At 33.8% G+C, this 19,664-nt stretch overlaps 2 protein-coding genes across 4 annotated transcripts; one reads left to right on the top strand and one right to left on the bottom strand.

Moving 5' to 3' along the window:
- Positions 1-326: 326 nt before the first annotated feature.
- LOC139783003 (uncharacterized) lies at positions 327-11,167 on the bottom strand. 2 transcript variants are annotated; one of them, XM_071722122.1, is made up of 11 exons: positions 11,009-11,167; positions 10,826-10,923; positions 7,229-7,518; positions 6,705-6,912; positions 6,391-6,560; positions 6,092-6,278; positions 5,721-5,875; positions 4,945-5,128; positions 3,824-4,149; positions 1,882-2,077; positions 327-1,606 (listed from the first exon to the last, which is right to left on the bottom strand). In XM_071722122.1, exons 3-11 carry the CDS (start codon positions 7,466-7,468, stop codon positions 1,536-1,538), a joined length of 1,737 nt encoding a protein of 578 aa, XP_071578223.1. In that variant the 5' UTR covers positions 7,469-7,518; positions 10,826-10,923; positions 11,009-11,167; the 3' UTR covers positions 327-1,535. The 2 variants fall into 2 exon arrangements, with proteins under 2 accessions (XP_071578223.1, XP_071578224.1); XM_071722123.1 differs by lacking the exons at positions 10,826-10,923; positions 11,009-11,167 and adding an exon at positions 7,017-7,106 and having other exon boundaries at positions 7,229-7,368.
- Positions 11,168-15,452: 4,285 nt separating this feature from the next.
- Positions 15,453-19,493, top strand: LOC139783007 (uncharacterized). Of its 2 annotated transcripts, none has more exons than XM_071722131.1 (8): positions 15,453-15,667; positions 16,309-16,416; positions 16,651-16,860; positions 17,125-17,679; positions 18,028-18,097; positions 18,165-18,327; positions 19,004-19,234; positions 19,298-19,493. In XM_071722131.1, the coding sequence occupies exons 1-8, from the start codon at positions 15,641-15,643 to the stop codon at positions 19,341-19,343; spliced, it is 1,410 nt and encodes a 469-aa protein (XP_071578232.1). In that variant the 5' UTR covers positions 15,453-15,640; the 3' UTR covers positions 19,344-19,493. The 2 variants fall into 2 exon arrangements, with proteins under 2 accessions (XP_071578232.1, XP_071578233.1); XM_071722132.1 differs by having other exon boundaries at positions 19,316-19,493.
- The last annotated feature ends 171 nt before the right edge of the window (positions 19,494-19,664 follow it).

The following is a 19,664-nucleotide window of genomic DNA, read 5'->3' on the forward strand; positions in this document are numbered from 1 at the left end:
CATTACCCGAATCGTGATAGAACTCCTTACTTGCTTTCATACATCTTAAGAATGCAGTTCCTGCGTCCCATTCTTTTTCTTTTTGACAAAAAAGTTTTAGTTCTTGATTACAAAGACGCGAGAATCAAGAGCATAATGTTTCTTTCATTTGTAATTACATTTATATTCTTATAACATACATATTAAGTAACTATTACATGCATTATTTTTATAAATTTCTGTACATGTGAGCTGACCTATTTTCACTAACTAAATTCACTCATTACTATATTTATGCGTCGTGTGATATTTTTAGATGACATATCAATTGCGCAAAAAAACACAAATTTATAAAATTCTGTTTTATTCAAAAGACTGACATTATGTAAATTCTAACAATAAGTACAAATCAAGGTACAACAGTTATTAAAAGATTAAAATATAACAAATTTATAAAAATAGAAATTCTATCACATTCAGCTGCGGCAAATGTAATATTAGGTTCGTGTGTACATATACATAAATGAGTTCATCAAAAGTAGAATTTTTTTAGATGTCAATAAAATATAAAACAAGTTAAAATTTTATTTAAACCATTATTTAAAAAATTATTTTTAGTGTCGTCTAAGAACCTTCTTCTTTCTTCTTTTTAATTTTCAAGTAGAAAAAATTCTATTTCATATTTACCCCTTAAAATTATATAAAACAGTGTCTTTTAACATTATGTTCCATTTTTGATGGATTGTAAGTAGATAATCTATATATATGTATGTACATACGCTCATTTACTACAACACAACTCAGAAAATAAAATTTTCCAAAAAATAAGTTTGAATGTTTCGAATCACTAAAATTCGTTAACATTAATTACTTTTAAATGCGATTTTGGTGTAATAAATAACAAAAATATCTAGCTATATATTAGCTCTTCATTCAGTGTATTGAATCTTTACCCTTCTTTTGCAAACAGTTCAAAAATGACAATTTTTGAGTTATGTCGTTGTTGTAGCAAACGAGCGATATATGTATATATACAAATATGCATATATGTATATACATATGTGTGTATATATATATACATAATACGCTTAACCCTAGAACGGTACACTTCTAAAAGGAGACTAACTTTCAATGCTCCCTACTCGGCAGTTTTCAATGCGCTGGCTCGATTATGGGTGCAGTTAGTTAGTAGGGAGTTCTCCAAAGTTCCCCTCCCCCCTGGTCCGGACCACCCTTCCCAGTACGATATAGAAATGGCGCAACTTTTAAAATCGCTATGGTTTACGCTAAGTACCCAGTGTACCGTTCTAGAGTTAATGAAATTATAATATATAATATGTACATATATATATATATATATATATATATATATATATATATATTACAATTTCATTAAGCAAAACACTGTACATGTATATATATAATAATATACAAAATTACATTCCGCCTACCTTCGTTTATACATGTCGTACATCTTATTGTTAGTAACATTGATCTTATTTTAAAAATAATGTTCCTATTAAAAAGATGTCATTTTAATGAAGTTACTTGTAGTTTTACTTTAACTTTGATCTTAGAATTTTTCCGCTCGGATTCTTCGGAATTTCGTCGACAAATGTGACTCCACCTAAGAAAAAGAAAAATGTATACATACAATCCTCAAACTTTCCCAATAAAGTCTCTAACTACCCAGTTCTTCTCTATCTCTGAATTCTTAGATCTAATTCAATTAAATTACATAACAAATAGTTCTTTCTCCAGATATTCGCGACATTTCTTCGGATATCCGGATAATAACTGTTCTAAAGAATCGCAACAACCGATCGATACGCTAATTAAACTGATCGTGAGGTAATTAGAAATTCCGCGATGCTGTTACAGTTGAAGGGAATCGAGTTATACCTTCCAGTTGCTTGTAGTCGGAGACCTTCCCTTTCACAAAGTTCTTAATGTCGTCCTCCGTAGGTTTCTTACCCTTGCTCACCACCACGAACGCTTTCGGTACCTCACCATGCCTCGCGTGCGGAATACCAATCACTGCCGCTTCCACCACGTCTGGATGCGTCCGCAGCAGCGCTTCCAGTTCCGCCGGCGGTACCTTCGACCAGGCGAGAATAATGTTTTAAATTAAGAGAGACGAACACTTTAAACGCCGCCGAGAAATAAGATACCGTCAAACCGCGGAACTTCGAAACTTTGCAGCGGTATTTTAGATATATATATACACATATATTACAACTGTTATTTATCATCTCCATTTCCCCAAGCTACGTGAATAATTATAAAGTCCAATAATATGACAAAATTAAAACTAACTAATTTCTTATCAGACTAAAGAAAGAAATAAAGAATTAAAGGTTATCGGCCAATAACGAGCAACGAGATTGTTAAAATTTGAAAAAATATATATATTGTTAACAATGTTGAAATGGGACGTTTCGGCAACACCGTGCCTTCATCAGCCAAATTTAATAGACTTGATTACATTAAATATACGAATAATCAGGAATCATACCTTTCTACATCCAATAAGTACAGTAAGATTGTTATAGAGTCGTAATCGCTGTACAAGTACGGTCTTTAGTTAAAAGATGTGTAAACGAGGAGTATCATGGAATTGTTGAACGAAAAAAACCGGAATCGAGATGCGCATTTTTGAAAAAAACCTTGATTAAAAGTCGAAAATCAGGCTCCATGATTTATTCACCAGTCGGCAATGGGAATGAATCGAGTCAGTTAGCGAAGTCTGCACGTCACCATAAAGAGTCAACAGTTAAAAAATGCGTCTAAGCTGTGATAACTGTAAATGAAAACTTGTAAGAGACAATAAATGTAAGAATTTGTTACGATTGTACGTACTGAGAAAATTCGTAGAGTCAAGCTATAATGTTTCCAAGTATTCGAAACAGTACGGTACTTGGAAACATTATAGCTTGACTCTACGAATTTTCTCAGTACGTACAATCGTAACAAATTCTTACATTTATTGTCTCTTACAAGTTTTCATTTACAGTTATCACAGCTTAGACGCATTTTTTAACTGTTGACTCTTTATGGTGACGTGCAGACTTCGCTAACTGACTCGATTCATTCCCATTGCCGACTGGTAAATAAATCATGGAGCCTGATTTTCGACTTTTAATCAAGGTTTTTTCGTTCAACAATTCCATGATACTCCTTGTTTACACATCTTTTAACTAAAGATCGTACTTGTACAGCGATTACGACTCTATAACATTCTTACTATACTTATTGGATGTAGAAAGGTATGATTCCTGGTTATTCGTATATTTAATGTAATCAAGTCTATTAAATTTGGCTGATGAAGGCACGGTGTTGCCGAAACGTCCCATTTCAACATTGTTAACAATATATATATTTTTTCAAATTTTAACAATCTCGTTGCTCATTATTGGCCGGTAACCTTTATTTCTTTGTCTGATACATACGAGCCTGTTCTTTATTTATATTTTTGAAATAAAGAATGTTTTAACATGTTCAAGGATTTCATAATCAATTTTGTCGGAAATAGTTTTGTTACTCATTGCATAATACGATCATATTAAATAATTCTTATAGTGCAAAATAATTATATTAAAATTGTAAAATAATTTATAATTAATTATTACATCAAGTTTATATAACATTGGGAAAAGAACTTTTTATTTATTAATATAAGCGAAGCCATTTAAAGATTATTTATGCAATTAGAATTTACCTATAACATATCAATTAATATTGCAAGAAATTATTTCTTATGTACCTAAATAATCACGACATAAATTATCGATATCCATTAAAATAAAAATGGAAAAGCTCTTTTCTTGTCAGAACAGGTTGTTACCTGGAATCCTTTGACTTTGATAAGTTCCTTTAATCTGTCTGTAATATAGAAATCGAAATCTTCATCGAAGTATGCAATATCGCCCGTTTTTAACCATCCATCCTCGGTTAGCGTATTCTTTGTAGCGGCTTCGTCATCTAGATATCCTTTCATAATGTGAGGTCCCTTGAGCCATAACTCGCCAGTTTGTCCAGTAGTGCTGACATCCTCCTGTGTCGTTAAATCCACCAGACGTGCTTGACAATTTGCTATATTTTTTCCAATGCTGGAATATTTATGTCCATGCTCAACAAACGCCACTGGTGAACTTTCCGTCAATCCGTAACCTTTAAAAAACATCGTAAGACTTTAAATAATCAAAATAGATATTTAATCACAGTCTGTCGATTTTCTTTTTTTTTCTTTTATATTTAAAATTTAGATATTTTAAATTATTTTATACTTATATTCATACTAACAAAATAAAAAACTTTATAATAATGTCTTTGAATAAGTATATATAATTTTCAAAATAATTACGAATGTGTGATATACTTGTGAGATTTAACGGGACAAGAAAAAATTACAATCTGATATAAAAAAGTAAATTTTTCGATGCATTACTGACACGTAATTTGAAATGTTAAGCCATCTCCATCTTTGAGGCAAAAACAATTTCGCTAAATAAAGGTTGTTACATATTTGTATCTGAATAAAATCTGTCTGGGAAAAAATTAAATAAATGGTTCCTCCGCGTTAATACTGGCATTTTTTCCAAACTAACACAATGAATTTTTCGAATTTCACAAACTCGAATGTGCATCAAAACAACTATTCAAACAACAGCAAAATTTAATACGATGCCGCTCTCAATACGACGAACTTTATTCCAAAATCGGCTACGTCGATTCATCGGATCTCGTTAAAAATTGAATGTGTACACCGCTCGTTCGTTCAGGCTCGCAAAGCTCACAAATGCAAAACTCGTCCCCTCTTCTCCTCGACATTTCTACCTCCGTCGGAAAAAAAAATATATTCGAGCCTTCAAAGCTCGCGCATATCGAAACGCGACCCCGGAAATTCGATCCACGAAACTCGATAACCATCGAAAATTTCAACCGCTCGATTTTGCGAACACCCACCTTGGTGGAACTTGAAGACATTCGAGTCAATGCTGTATTTTTCGTAGAATCTATCGACGTCCGTTTTGGCGAGCGGCGCGGCGCCGCTCATCATCATATGCATATGCTCGAAGTGATGCTTTTTCACAAGAGGAGAAGCCGTTAGAAATAGCACTACGGGTGGTACGACGTAGAGCGCAGTCGCCTGCAAAGGGTCATATCGTCATGGATTTAATACTTTGAGCCTTTCATAATCTTTTCACATATACAAAAGAAATTATAATTTTTTATGGTTGATTTTTTATGATTCATATAAAAATATAAAATGACAAAAAATAATTGTTTACTTTAATCCTAGCTAGCCACACTTATTTTCGAATCCTTAATTCGCTACACTCCGGTTCGTGAGACCGCTCGACTTTGTCGCATTGCCATTTTCATTCTAATTAATATTTTTAAGCTTGTAATGTAGGAATTGGAAATACAGAGTCTGAATAAGATGTTTGATGATAATATCAGGTCGAGAAAATGATTTGAGTTTAAACTAAATTTATTATAAGAAAATTAGAAAATTATGTTGTTATATATATATACGTAAAAACTAGAAAACCGAAAAACGTTCAGCGGTTCACTGGACCGGAATGTGACGAACTAGGGTTAAATTAATTTGAATACATTCGATCGCGAGCACTCATTGTCAATCTAATATTTTAGCATTCTATTCTAATAAACAAAAATTTTTTATTAAAAAAATCTAAAAAAAGAAATTTCTTTGGGTACGTCAAGCGATAAATTACCTTTTGTTTTTCCAATACGTTAAGGAACGTCTCAGGTACAAATTTTGGAATGGTGACTATCTTCCCGCCGAAAGTAAGACGTGGAAATGTTAAAGCATTCATCCCATAAATATGGAAAATTGGTAAAAATGTAGGGAATACTTCCTGATATGTACCTGGAAAAGAATTAAGAAATTTTAATATGTATAATAAATGTATCAAAATTATGAAATAATTGGAGAAGATGGAAAACAATTTTAAATAAATAAATAAAAAATTTTTTAAATAAGACTAACTGACATAATATCAATTTCAAACTCGCAAAATTTGGAAAGCGCAAACAAAAAGGCTAAAATAATAAGATAAAAATTATAGATAAATGCTTGGTATACTTGTAGTAGGTTGGAATACATTGATAGAAGATTGAGTCATCATTATATTAGACACCAGATTGCGATGCGTTAGCATAACACCCTTTGGTAATCCAGTAGTACCGCTTGAAAATGGCAAAACCGCTATATCATCGCAAGTTGTGTCTGGATTTACAGGTGGCAATGACTTGCCTCGTGTTATAAGATCCTGAAAAATTTTGCACGCTTATATTTATTTTTACTTAACCGTTTTCTTTTATAACGTATAAATATTGCCGATTTATTCGCATGAATATCTTTATCTTATTGTTAATACCAACATCAAAAGGTATCGAACCCTCGGGAATAGAACCAGTCTTATCGTCAATCACAATAACAGGAGTTTCACGTGGAAGACATGCCCTTGTTGCAGCGAGCACTGTGGATGCAATTGCGGACGAAGTGATGACTGCTTTCGCATTGGCCTTCAACAACTGCCTCGGCATCTCCTCTGAAAATTTTCACACGTCTACCTATATTGTAACAATTCGCTTAATTCGCCCACTTCCCCATCCTACTTTTATTTCATCAATTAAATGTTTTATGTGAATCGCAAGTAACATAAAAATATTTGAAACAACATAAAGCGACTTACCAGCCGTGTACAGCGGATTTACGGTAGTGACAACGAATCCCGCTGACGAGCTTCCAAGGAAACCTAGAACTGTGTCCGGAAGATTGGGCGCCACTAGGGCTACTACGTCGCCCTTATTGAGACCCATGTGTCGCAAACTTCTACCGATATAATATGTCGCATCCTTGGCTTGCGCGAACGTGTATTTCTTACCATTCACGCCACACTCCTGCGCAAAGTCAATTTTATAAAATTGGTATTGCGTCTAAATACTCCACACAGTGCATTTATCGTTTGCGAACAGGCTTAATAGCTAATTACATTTACGCTTACATTTGGTTATATTTTCCGTCTTTGCAAACATTCTTGATTTTTCCACGCAATTCCCCCCATATTAAAATTTTGTAAATAATGTATATCGGTCTGTTTAAAGAAGACGACGCAATTAGTTTGAACCGCTCTACGTATAAAGATTATCTACTGCATACAAGATATAGATCTATTAATATATACAGTAATTGATCTATATAGACCAAAAAAATTACCAAAGCAACATGATTAGGATAATTCTCGATATTATTCCAAACAAATTCGTGGATCAAGGTTTCCGGGTAGGAAGCTTCACCAGCCGGAGACATAATAATCTTCTCGTTGTTTGGTCCCACCACAATTCTGGCTGGTCCTGACAAGGCCGACGCACGTCTTAATGTGAAGTTTATCGTCCTCATTCCTGCATCCAGTACTCGACTCAGCCTCTGAATACGGTGAAACGCGTGTGTCGCCATACCGATACAATCGCCCTAATTTATCGATAATTAACTGCACGGCTCGTAATCTGCAAGCGTAATAGATAATAATTAGTACAACTGCAAATGGAACTGTTAAAATAAAGGATAGATTACGGTAATTTCATGTATCAAAAGAATTACAAAAATGTTACCCAATACAAAAAAAAATAATTCTTTAAGTTTTTCGATATATATATGTTTACGTTTTTTTTTTGTACATTTCGAATTAGGTATTTCACATGTTGAAATGTAAAAAGTACAATTTACTAAAAGTACATGATACTTCTTTCGTAAAAAATTGTCTACAAACACATGTAAAATTTAAATATAAATATAAGATACTTGTCAAAGATATCAACGTAAAATATTACATTTATTATGATGTAAAGATTTATGCGAAATAATAAGACTCGTTTTGCTGATTTGTTCTCAAATAAGAATCAGTTTTGCATTTTTTGCAATTGAATTCCGGATGATGGATTAGCGCGAAAAAATATCACACGCATGTGTATTTACTTTTACGCAATTAATAAATATTCTATGCGTCATCTATCACATTTTATCCTCCAATTTTTATTATCTATTTTTATTATCTCAGCGATTATCGCGACACTCTTTTATGCGTTACATTGATAATTATAATCGAATTTAATAGGTATACATACAGGTCATCAAGACGAAAAATCTCCGTTTTTATATCGAACAAGTGTATTTATTTATCGAAATAAATATAATATATTGTAACAAGCAATTAACGACTTCCTAGTCATCGAAGAATCATGAAAAACTGAACGAATTCTCGTGTCCTCGCCACGCAAAAAAAGAGAAAGAAAAGAAAAATAAAAAAGTAAACTACGCTGCATCAACTCAGGAATTTGACCATATATAGGGACAAACTGTGGACCATAGATATTATTACCAGAAATATTTTCTAGAAAATCTTTTCTTCTTTTATAAAGAAAATGAAATAGAATACTCTGCTCTGTACATTTTCTTTTTAAGTAGAGAAAGCTTCATAGAAATGCCTCATTACCTTATCAAAAAATTCCAACAAATCCAACAATTTATTCGATTTTTTAATAGCTTAATAATTACTTGCAAAAGACGTGCAAACTGTTAAAATAGATACCTCGCAGTAGATAAGAATTTGTGTTTGTAATCGTTTTTATATACTCTGTACTTACTTACGATACGTTAGTTTTATAAGACGTAACATGATATGAAATATGATGAAGTGATGATAAAATTATTGACTACTACTCGTTGCTATTTCATATGTTATAGGATATATCAGAACGCAACCATAATGGTTACATTTTGTGATAATAAGTGAGCTATGTAAATTTATCGTTATCTTCTGCATCTTAACCTTATCGTTCTTAATTGCTGAAATTGTTTTATACTCATATCAAGGTGTCAGAGGCACGTCTATTAAATGGACATGGGTAGACGAATGACGAATATAAACATGCTGTCTCATTCTGAGAATTGAAAAGTGATCAAAGTCAACAATGCACAATCGAAAGCTTAATCGATTAGATAATGCATAAGCTGTTCAAAGTTCAAAAGTTGCTTTTAACGCTAACTTTTAACCGCTAGATTATTGCTCTATAGATATGTTATCAATATGTAGAAATTCCTTTCTTAAAAATTCAAATGCTAAAGAATTTGTTATTTGCCTGAAACTGTTTATCTAGAATTTATATGACTAATTATAATTAGTCATATAAATATATGTAATTATCTACATATTATTTATCAAATATATAATATTTACTATAACGAATAGATTGTCTCATATCAGTTATTTATCTTTTTTAGTATGAAATTTGCATAAATTTATATAATGTGAAATATATTTTAATCTAAAGATATATGGTTATAAAAAGTTATATTTTACTCATTTAGTTTCTTTATAAGAGTTATATTTCAATTACTTTATATATATATATATATATATATATATTATATATAAAAAGATATCTCATCAGTCAGTCAGTCAGTCAGTCAGTCAGGACATTTGTTTATATGTACAGATATAGATATGATTATCTATTGTATATACATTTTGATATCAAGAAACTTCATATACAGTTGCAGTTAATTTTGTTCCGTACACTGAGAAAAAAAATTTGTTAATCCCAAGAAATATTTAGTCCGATACGTTCAATTAGTTGAATAAATTAATTCTTGATTAAAGAAACTAAATAAATTGTTGAAACAACTAATATTTGGTTAACTAACTAAAATGTTTAGTTGAACGTATCGGACTAAATATTTCTTGGGATTAACAATTTTTTTTCTCAGTGTAGCCAATGCTAATAGTTCTCAGCAAATAAACAATGTTATTATGATTGTATAGTAAAAAATGGTATAAGAACAGTAGATTAAGTGAATCCAATCTTGCATGCACATGCATCTTGTATGCATATGCGCAAACATATATACATATCCGTGTAATAAATTCATCATGAAAGTTTCATGATTGAAGAAAAATAATATCGAGATTCATTTATTATACTTATTGTTGAGACTTGCGGCGCTTACTGCTCGATGAAAATAATATCGCGCGTCGACTGAATACTTAACATCGTATGTTGTTAATTATCACGCATTACGTTACATTATAATGACGTATGTTCCGTTATGCGTGCGCAAATAGCTGACACGGATATTTGCTAATGCAATTTTTGCAAAAATAAAAATTTGAAACGGAAATTACGATATAAGAACCACGGAGTTTGAGAGCGTTACATTAAGTTCTCTCTCTCTCTCTCTCTCTCTCTCTCTCTCAAGATCATAAAAGTCAAAATATTATTTATGTAAATATTTATATAAATACCGTTCTCAAACAGGACGTTTAGATAGTGCTTCTTTACTGATTACGTTACTGTTTGAATTTTACTTATTTTTACATATTTCAAAAGTCCATATTTATAAAACATATTCCACTAGTTATCCTCACTTGTCAAAATTGTAAATTTATCTGTAGTACAAATACATAAATCGTAACTTCGCTGTACATAAATATACTGCATATACATATATACACATATGCTTGGTATAAAATAGTAGTATATGTGCAGTTTAATAGTCTAAATATACCATATTTAAGGTAGATTTTCTTATGTAGCCTGAGTATTTATAATTAATTTTCTCAAAAACAAATTATACAAGTTTTATTTTGTCTTTATATACAAGTTTATTTTATCTTTATGCATATTTTTGTCATAAAAAAATCATCGGTAGTATAATCATCTCCGGCAGTATAAATGTTTGCCAGATATTTTATACCATTATATTCAAATTTTCAAAAATTCGTAATATATTTTTGTAGATATAAATTAATCTTACTCCTTTCTCTTCGTGCGTAATGGATCGCAGATCGTTGTAGGTCTATTTTTAGAGATGTTAGAACGCTATCTCTCACACTGACGACCAAGTCTTCTTATCTGGCAATGCAAGAAATATAACGTCATTGAAGTGCTCTAGAAGCTGAAAATTTGCGCGTGCACAATATTTCGCACAATAACTCACACAAACCGAGCAGTTGCCAGTTAGATCGTCGTCGATCGATCGTTTGACCACCGATGTTTATGTGGCCGGTTGCACTGGCGAACTGACGACCCGACGAGAGTGTCGAGTTCTTCACAAACCAGCTGAACTTCAGTCGAGGAGATATCTGACTCCCCACCACCGACTTGTTATACCAGAAAGATGAACGGAGAAGCAAATGAAAAGAAAAGGAATCATACAGAAAATGCCGGTCAAGATCGTCCGTTATGCTGTTGCGAACGTCAGTAGCCTAGTTTCCATGCACCGAAGACTTACATCCGATCCTGCTTCGGTTTAATGCACTGTTTCCACTGGTTTTCAAAGCTTGTGGATCGAAGTGGGAGCGCAGTCAGTCATATTTCCATCGAATTAAATATAATTCTACGCTGCACTAGATGCGAATTAACGACTTCGGTGGAAACTAGACCAGTAATACATGAAATCGAAATTAAAAATGTATCAACAATTATCAATTGTGTGCTGCAATTATCTAATATCTTTACGAATTTTATGGTGTAAGATGATCTTTTATTAGCTCTACTAATCGATACAATATGAAGATATAACAAAAAAATTTCTGAGTACGTGAAAAAATATATAACGAAAAAGCCAGATAATAAATAGCTGTGAAAGAAATTTCACACTCACCTGTGATACAAAAAATTTGTTAATGTAAAATTGTATGTATAATTTATTAATGTTATATATATATATATATATATATATATATACAAGGCTTCGTATAAATATTGTTTTATTTTGAATTCTATTTAATCTTTTTTTCAGAAATTCCGCTATTGTATAAAAACTGTAGTAGAAAATTGCATATTAACATTTATTTAATTTTATAGAAAAAAATACGATAAAAGAAAGATTATTTCTTAAAGTCAGTTTTTTACTTTGAGATAAAATTAATCCTACAAAAATTAAGATAAATAACAGAATTCATAGGGCCGATTTCACAGTCTCCGATTAACTTGATCCTCCGATTAAACTCACTCTTCGTCTCTTTCTAATGACCATTTCTACCAATGTAGATTAACTTTAATCTCGGTTTAACTTGCTTTTTATCTTTTTCTAATTCGTAGAACTAGAAAAAGATAAAGAGCAAGTGAAACCGCGATTAAAGTTAATCTGCATTGGTAGAAATGGGCATAAGGGGGACAGTTAGAAAGAGATGCAAAGTGAGTTTAATCGGAGGATTAAATTAATCGGAGACTGTGAAATCGGCTTATAATAATTAATAATTACTATAAATTATTTGATAAGACAAGATTGTGAAATTGCTAAGATCTTTAGATCAGGATGCGCAGAACAATATATCACGTAGGGGAGACCGGGGCCTAACCGTCGCCGGGGTTGAACCGTCAAATCAAATATCTCGGAACCTGTATATTGTGCGAACTCGCTATTAACATTGTAAATGCTGCTTATGGTACCCATGTGACCAACGGAGTTTCGGCAGGTTACCTGCCGTGTTATGATTTTTACGAGGGCAAACGTGTTTTCGGAAGGTGAAAGTTACATTTTCTGCGCGTGGAAATTTTGTAATATCTGCAATAATATTTGCTCTCCAAATCTCGAGGTACGCGATTATAAAGAGTAATGCATGCTGAACACGAATCCAGTGTAGTTTTTTCATTATCGTTGATGTCTAATATTTCGTGGGCGATCAAACCTGAAACTTGTGTTTGGGGTTAATCCGTCAGTAAGCAGTCCGGGTGCATTTCCAAGGCATTTCCGGGCATTTCCAGGCTCACTGCATATGGAATATGGATGAGACGGGAATTACAACCGTTTAGACACCGAATAGAGTCATCGGACGTCGAGGAGTGAAACAAGTCGGGCGAGTGACTTCTGCGGAAAGAGGAACCCTCGTAACTATTTTTTAATAATGTTTCGCATAAAAATTTTAAATAAATTTTTATATTTTTCTCTTAAAAAACAATTATTAAGATGTATTCTATCATTTTTCAGGATTAGATGTACGTATATGTATTGAAAATGCAGTGTGACGGTTAAACCCCGGCATTTTTGAGATTTCAATTTTTCCACCGTTGTCGTTTTTGCTCTATTCCGGTTAAACAAAGCGACGTAGATAAAAATTTCCTATATAAATTTTGTAGCTAAAGGGTCACTCTTTACAGTGGTATACCACATTTAACTAAAATTATTTATTTTCTTGTTAAAAATCGGCACCGAAAAAAAACTGACGGTTAGGCCCCGGTCTCCCCTACATTATGTAAATTTACAATGTAAAACGTCAATTATGTAAAACATATAATTTAGAATGTATACTAAGGAATTCTTCAAATCTGTAAGATTTTATACGCAATCTTATAAGTTTCTTTTATGATTTTTATTAGGACGATGATTAATTTTTTAGTATTAATAAATTTAGTTTGATAAATAATTGTTTTTGAATAAATTTTACAGCTTGACAAGAGTTTTCATATATCTTGAAACCAATGATGTAATTGTTTGCATTTATAGATTTTTTTCTTATGATACCAGAAGACTGATCTTAAAATAGCGATGAATTTTATATTATGTAATTTTATTTATCAAATCCGATTAGGTAAGTCCTGGTAAGTAAATAATTTAATTAAGCTACTGAAATTATTTAATATGCAATATAATTCAGGTGAGATTATTCTAATAATCAAATTTCAATTACATTTCAGTTTATATCGAATGGCTTTCTCTAAAAGTGATAGTGAATATATATATATATTGTGTATAATACACTTATAATGTTCTATTAATAGAAGCTACTTCGGAAATGTAGAAATCTGATTACAAAAGAGCAATCAAAGAAATGAAACGTTGTTTGACCTTGTCCCACGTACATTAAGTCTTCGAGCACGTAAGTCCTCTTGCCATCTAGCGTTACACCTGAAGCAACGAGAAGTGCATTGTCTTTACCATGATGGATCAACAATATCGCGCGAATGCGCGCTCGATTTCTCATGTAAAAATATTATAAAACTTTTCGAGTATTCGCACATCATAATAATATAGTTTAAGAACTTTCAAAAATTTTTGGCTGTACATTCGCACGTGATCACTATTTTGAACTTTATTTGTTTCTCGCTTTAACTTATTTAAGCACGTTCTTTCGAGTCCTTAATTGTTTATGCTTCTTTTTCTTATTTGCTCAGTCCTATTAACCGATCCTATTAAAATCATTTGTGGTAGTGATTGCCTTATCTGACGTCGTTTTATCTTTTTTCCATCAAATTTAGTCGTCAGAAAATACTCGTGCTTCTGCTTCCTACATTCTTTTCCCTTTAATGCGTTGCAGAAATGGACGATTTACATTCTTAGTTGGCTTTTCACCAGATACCTGTCAAACAGGTACCTGAAGGAATTTCGAAGAAACTTGGGATTCTTTCCCCCTTTTTCCCCTTTGACCGGTTATCAACCTTTTTCTCGTATTAGTATTGTCTATATTTTTCTTTTTGACTCGTTCCTTTCTTCATTATTTACGGTATACGTATAGATAACTTGTACGAATTGTATTATTATTACTATTTGCTATTTCGTAATTTTAAACTTTTGATTTGTTATCAATGTAAATTTTGTCAGACGTAAACTATCGCATATGATAAGTGTGTTATCATTTAAGAATATGTAACAGTCGCGACTTAAACTCTTATCTGTTTTATTTACGGTATACATATGCGTTCAAAAGTTGAGTAATTATGTTAACTTGCAACAATGTAAGCACGAAGCGCACGATTTTGAAGTAATATTGCAGATTTCATTGCGCATGATACCACGTTCTTCACAAAGCCGCTAGTTCGCAATTTCTGCGCGTTGGTCGTTTCGAGCTTATCGAAGTGGTAATGCGTCGGCGCATCTTCATCGACGCCGACGCCGACGCCGATGACGTTTAGCGACGCAGGACCGTCTAAAAGGGGGATAAGAAAGTCTTCCAATAACACATATTGAAAAATTATAACGTAATGTAAAATTTCTTTTTAAATACAAATGTTTTTATATTAAACAAGGCTAAATTTAATTGCAAATAATAACAAAACAACGCAACAAATTTAAAAAAATTATATTTGTTAACTTTATTATTCTTATAATATTATTTTGTCATTTTATGTATAGGTAAATAGATTTTTAAATTAGATAAATAATTTTATTGACAAAACTGTTGCAAAACACTGTCAATATGCTATGCAAATTATTCATTTTATAGAGATAGCATTGCAACACACATTGCGAAACCGGAATTTAAAATAGCAAATCTAAATATATTTACACACACGCTGTTTAAAGTGATTAATTTAGGAAATATATACGAGAATTTCATAATAAGTTGCTTATACGTGTCAGACGTGATCAAGTTTTATTTATCTAGCTACCCCTTGGACTGCATATGTCGGCATTGCGACATCCCTGTATATGCTTGAAACCTGCGCCCAAGGGTGGACGGCCATGTCGACGCGGACCCTGCAGTACTCCCCCGTTGCAACCCGCGTATACCCTCGGCTGGCGGCTACTCGCACGAAGAAACGACCGCTCTCAGGAAACGGACAGGATTATCTCGAAGCAAGTAATCGTCGCGTCGGATTACTCTTGCACGCAGCATTTGGGCTATGAATGAAGACCCAACCCTTTCACCTCGAGGTAATCATCCCCTTATATGCTTACTGCTATATCTCGTGTCTATTCGCTCGATGTGTCCGGGGGAATTCATGGAGCGAAATTAAAGCTTGCTTAACGGAAAGAGGAGTCACGGGTTTTCATAGATAAAGGAAACAGCACGCTTCATCGTGTCGCGATTAAAGATGTTTAGAAAGAGATAATATTAATGTGCGTGTGCGGAGTGGCGACGTTTTTATCGATTGCATTACTTATGCATGTGTGCCTCGAGGAAGAGTATTCTTTGGCTGTATACATATATTGTTACGAAGGTATATAAGGTTGGTACATCCACTCGTACGTCACTTCGACGTTTGCCATTTATTAGTCGATCGTAATGCGGCCTTAATTAAAATATCATATGCATATGGAGTAAGGTAGCTCTCTATATTGTGTCAAAAAAAACCCGTATTAACGCATTTTGTCGTTCGAGAGAGCGTCTGTATAAATATAGAGCGTGAGGAGCTCTCTCTTCCGTCTGCCTTAATATGAAAGGTAATCGATGATTTGCAATTCTTTAATGAAAAAAGGTTGCAAAGTTAGACTTTTTCAACCTTTTGCATTACGGAAGACGCATACATGTTCGCACACGTTATGCCGATTAAATAACGTATTATTATTATTAGGTTTTGGCAGTGTTGCTTCTATCTGTGATTCCATGGCCGGGCCCCAGCGTCTTTAAAATATCATGCCCCCGCGATCGAGCGTCCGTAGTGAGGAGGATAGTTCACAAGGTAAGAGAAAGTATTATTAATTTAAAAAATTAATGGAAACTGTCTAATAAATTGATTACACGTGGAGATATCCTTAAAAATCAAACAGTTTGAAAAATTGTGTTTTTATTTGAGAAACAAAGTAGTGTTTTATATTTTTCAAAATTATAACAATTTTCGACAACAGTTTATTACTCTTTATAAAAGCATAAAGAGATAAGAATGAGATAATTTTAAACCTCGTCGAAATTTCAGAGATGGATACCAATACTGAAGAAATATCAGGTAGAATTGCCGTTGGAATGCCCATTCCACGAGAGTCGAGATATTTTTCGGCCACAACAAAAGGCGAAGCATCAGCACAGGCCATCACAATGGACTTGCGGCCTTTGCGGCAAGTCCTTCTATGCCGAGAAACATCTAGAAGATCACTTCGATAACAGACACAAAAGCAATGTTAATACGGTAAAGATTAAGAAATGTATAACGTACAAATTGTTGGTTACCTAATTTCCAGGAAATATAATACATAATTTTAAACATACTTTCATGAAGATTCTATTTCGTCCTAATTGTAACTGCATAGTCTTTAACTTGGCAAAGTTATTATCAATTCAAAAATCATCTCTGTGTTAGTAATCACTGATTATTTAACGAATCAAAGCTTTTTATCAGTAGTATCAGAATCCAGCGAAGATGCGAGATCTAAGCATGTTCTTTTTTTCTCAGGCAGAAGACGCGGTATGTCTAGCGGACTACTGCGACATCATGCGCTGCGAGGTGCTGGGCAACCGCGACTTCGAGAACTTGGTGGACGACGATGGCGAGCACTTGAACACCGATATCCAAGTGTGGCGCGAAAATACCGAGCAGCAGAAGCAACAGCAACAACGTCGCAGCACTTCTATCGTGCCGTGCGAGTCGCGCGGCCTCGCCAGGATGTATCCTGCAGATAAATCCTGCTCCGTCGCCGGCGGTGGAGCAGTGACGAAGCTGCAGCGTTACTGCCGTCGCGACGACCACCACGACGACGGTGACATGCACAATCATAGACTAGCGAGATCGCCCTATCACAACGAGATCGCCGAAGCGGATAATAAGAATATTGACTGCGAGGAGGACGAGGACGAGGAGGACGAGGAGGACGTGGAGGACGAGGAGAATCTGGTGGAAGCGGCGCTGCCCGCTGTCGACAAAAAACAGAGACGGCGGGGGCTGCATTTGAGGAAGCTAAAGTCCAACTGCAAGCCGGAGGAACTGCAGAAGCTGAAGACCCAATGTGAAGTGAGTTACTGCGAATTGAAGTGAAGTTACCGCATGACCGTTGTTTCATCTAATTCTAATGTCTTTTTGACGTAGCTTCAAAATCTTTTCAACAGAATACATATTATTTTAGTAGAAATACAATGATAAAAGATCGCGCACTGTCCTTTGACATTGTATTTTGAAGATTAAATAATTTAGTTAAGATCGCGTAGACAGCTGCGATTTGAACAGCGTGCGATCTTTGATTGTTTAAAAATATACTGTATACAAGATAAGTGCGCTTGCAGACACGCCCGTCTGCGAATACCAATAATATGTAATAATTGCGTTTATCATGATCTCTTAACTGAACGTGATCATCAACAGATACTCGTGCGTGATTGCATCGCCGGACTGCTCGCTAATCTTTCCCTACGGGATTTCCAAGAAATCGAAGGTACGCAATTAATTAACGCTGTACTTAATGTGACCGTTAACTTTCTCTTATCAATTGACATCGACAGGGGAACTAAATCGAGCGATCTGCTGGTATCTCAGCTGCGACAGATACTGGGAGGACACAAAAAGATCGCAGCGTCACACACCCTGGTACCTACTGACTATCTTCATGCTGCTCCTGTTTTCATCGATTTACGCATGTTACTACATAATCTGGGTTTGCTTTAAGTACGTTATTCATATTGTAAAAATTTCTCGTAATTCTATTCGCAAAATGTTTATCGGCTAGATTGCTTCTAATAGGAAAATTACCTCACATCGTTAAAGAAACTTTGATGTAAATATTTTTTTAGAAAATTACAAGCAATAATCTGTGTCGAATAAAAAAATTATAAATAGTCAAGAAATATCGCGTACGACTTACATTATTGTTTATATATTTATCATAAACTTCTTTGATAGAGAAATCCTACAGTATTCCTACAGTATTATATTATTTTAAGACGACTTATCTTTTTTTAATCCACATTTTTGTCTAATAATTATAAAGCGATTGCAAAAGTATGTTTTAATCGCTTTAAAAGAATGTTTGAGAAATTTTAAAAATATAATAATCATGGAAAGATATTAATTTTCTTTTTTCTGTAAAGTTTTTAAATAACTTGAAATAAAGACGATAAAAAATAAAATTAACTATTAATAACTTATTATTTATAAAATTAATTAACTACCGGCAGTATTATTACTACACAGACAGCACGCATGTCTAAAAGATGTCATAAAGACGTCTTTAAGATGCCTTTTAGACATGTATGTCTAAAAGACGTGTACTACGCATGTTTTGCATCGCTGATTACATTGCATAACGAAGAATTTAATTCTTATATATTTGCGTTGCGTGTAGCACCTCGGACGAAGACAGACTGGACGGTACCGGAAGCGTGGATTACAACGGAAGCACGGATCGCTCGAGTACTTCTCCGTTGCATGACCCAAGTATTCATAACGAGGGCAGGTTGGAGAGACGGAAGGGCGATCATGGGGACGAGAACCTGCCCTTATCAAGCGAGGATATGCCCGATCATTATATCTACGTCTCATACCCACCCGAGCTGAAGCGGCGACTTCTGGAGAGGTATATCGATTCTTGCGCGAGAGTATAGTCGAGAAGTATATTCTACGTCGCAAATGCATACAGTGATCCTCCTGCTTACAGCTGCTACAACAGAACCACTCGTCTCTAAACAGACGAGTCGAATTAGGAAGGAAGTACTTAAATCTTACCTGAGATCTGCACAAAGGAAGGTATTCGAGGCTGAACTCCTCACTCTCATTTTTCTCGTTATTCTCGTGTTTTGTATACCAAATGTGAATAAACTGCATCGTGGACACGACATCAACTGCTCGTTCCATTTCTCTTTACTCTCTTATCTTCTAAGAACTCTACGCTGCATCATCATGTGACGTTTAAGAGGTAAAGTGTAGGTGTATATGTGTTCAATACATACAATTGCGATAATGATTGGACTTTCATCCTCAACGGTGACAATTAAATAAATTTGGAC

The sequence above is a fragment of the Temnothorax nylanderi genome, unplaced genomic scaffold, assembly GCF_030848795.1.
Source record: "Temnothorax nylanderi isolate EJ_2023f unplaced genomic scaffold, tnyl_v1.0 TNYL_tig0461_pilon, whole genome shotgun sequence".
Taxonomy (NCBI): Eukaryota; Metazoa; Arthropoda; class Insecta; order Hymenoptera; family Formicidae; genus Temnothorax; species Temnothorax nylanderi.

What these genes read in the sequence shown, in the direction of transcription:
- LOC139783003 (XM_071722122.1), bottom strand. Translation starts at nt 7,468, where the DNA reads ATGGCGACACACGCGTTTCACCGTATTCAGAGGCTGAGTCGAGTACTG. An exon ending in AAATCCGCTGTACACGGCTG is followed by an intron (nt 6,561 to 6,704) that starts GTAAGTCGCTTT and finishes GAAAATTTTCAG; the next exon opens with AGGAGATGCCGAGGCAGTTG. An exon ending in ACGTATTGGAAAAACAAAAG is followed by an intron (nt 5,129 to 5,720) that starts GTAATTTATCGC and finishes GACCCTTTGCAG; the next exon opens with GCGACTGCGCTCTACGTCGT.
- LOC139783007 (XM_071722131.1), top strand. Translation starts at nt 15,641, where the DNA reads ATGAAGACCCAACCCTTTCACCTCGAG. An exon ending in CCCAACCCTTTCACCTCGAG is followed by an intron (nt 15,668 to 16,308) that starts GTAATCATCCCC and finishes TATTATTATTAG; the next exon opens with GTTTTGGCAGTGTTGCTTCT. An exon ending in TGAGGAGGATAGTTCACAAG is followed by an intron (nt 16,417 to 16,650) that starts GTAAGAGAAAGT and finishes TCGAAATTTCAG; the next exon opens with AGATGGATACCAATACTGAA.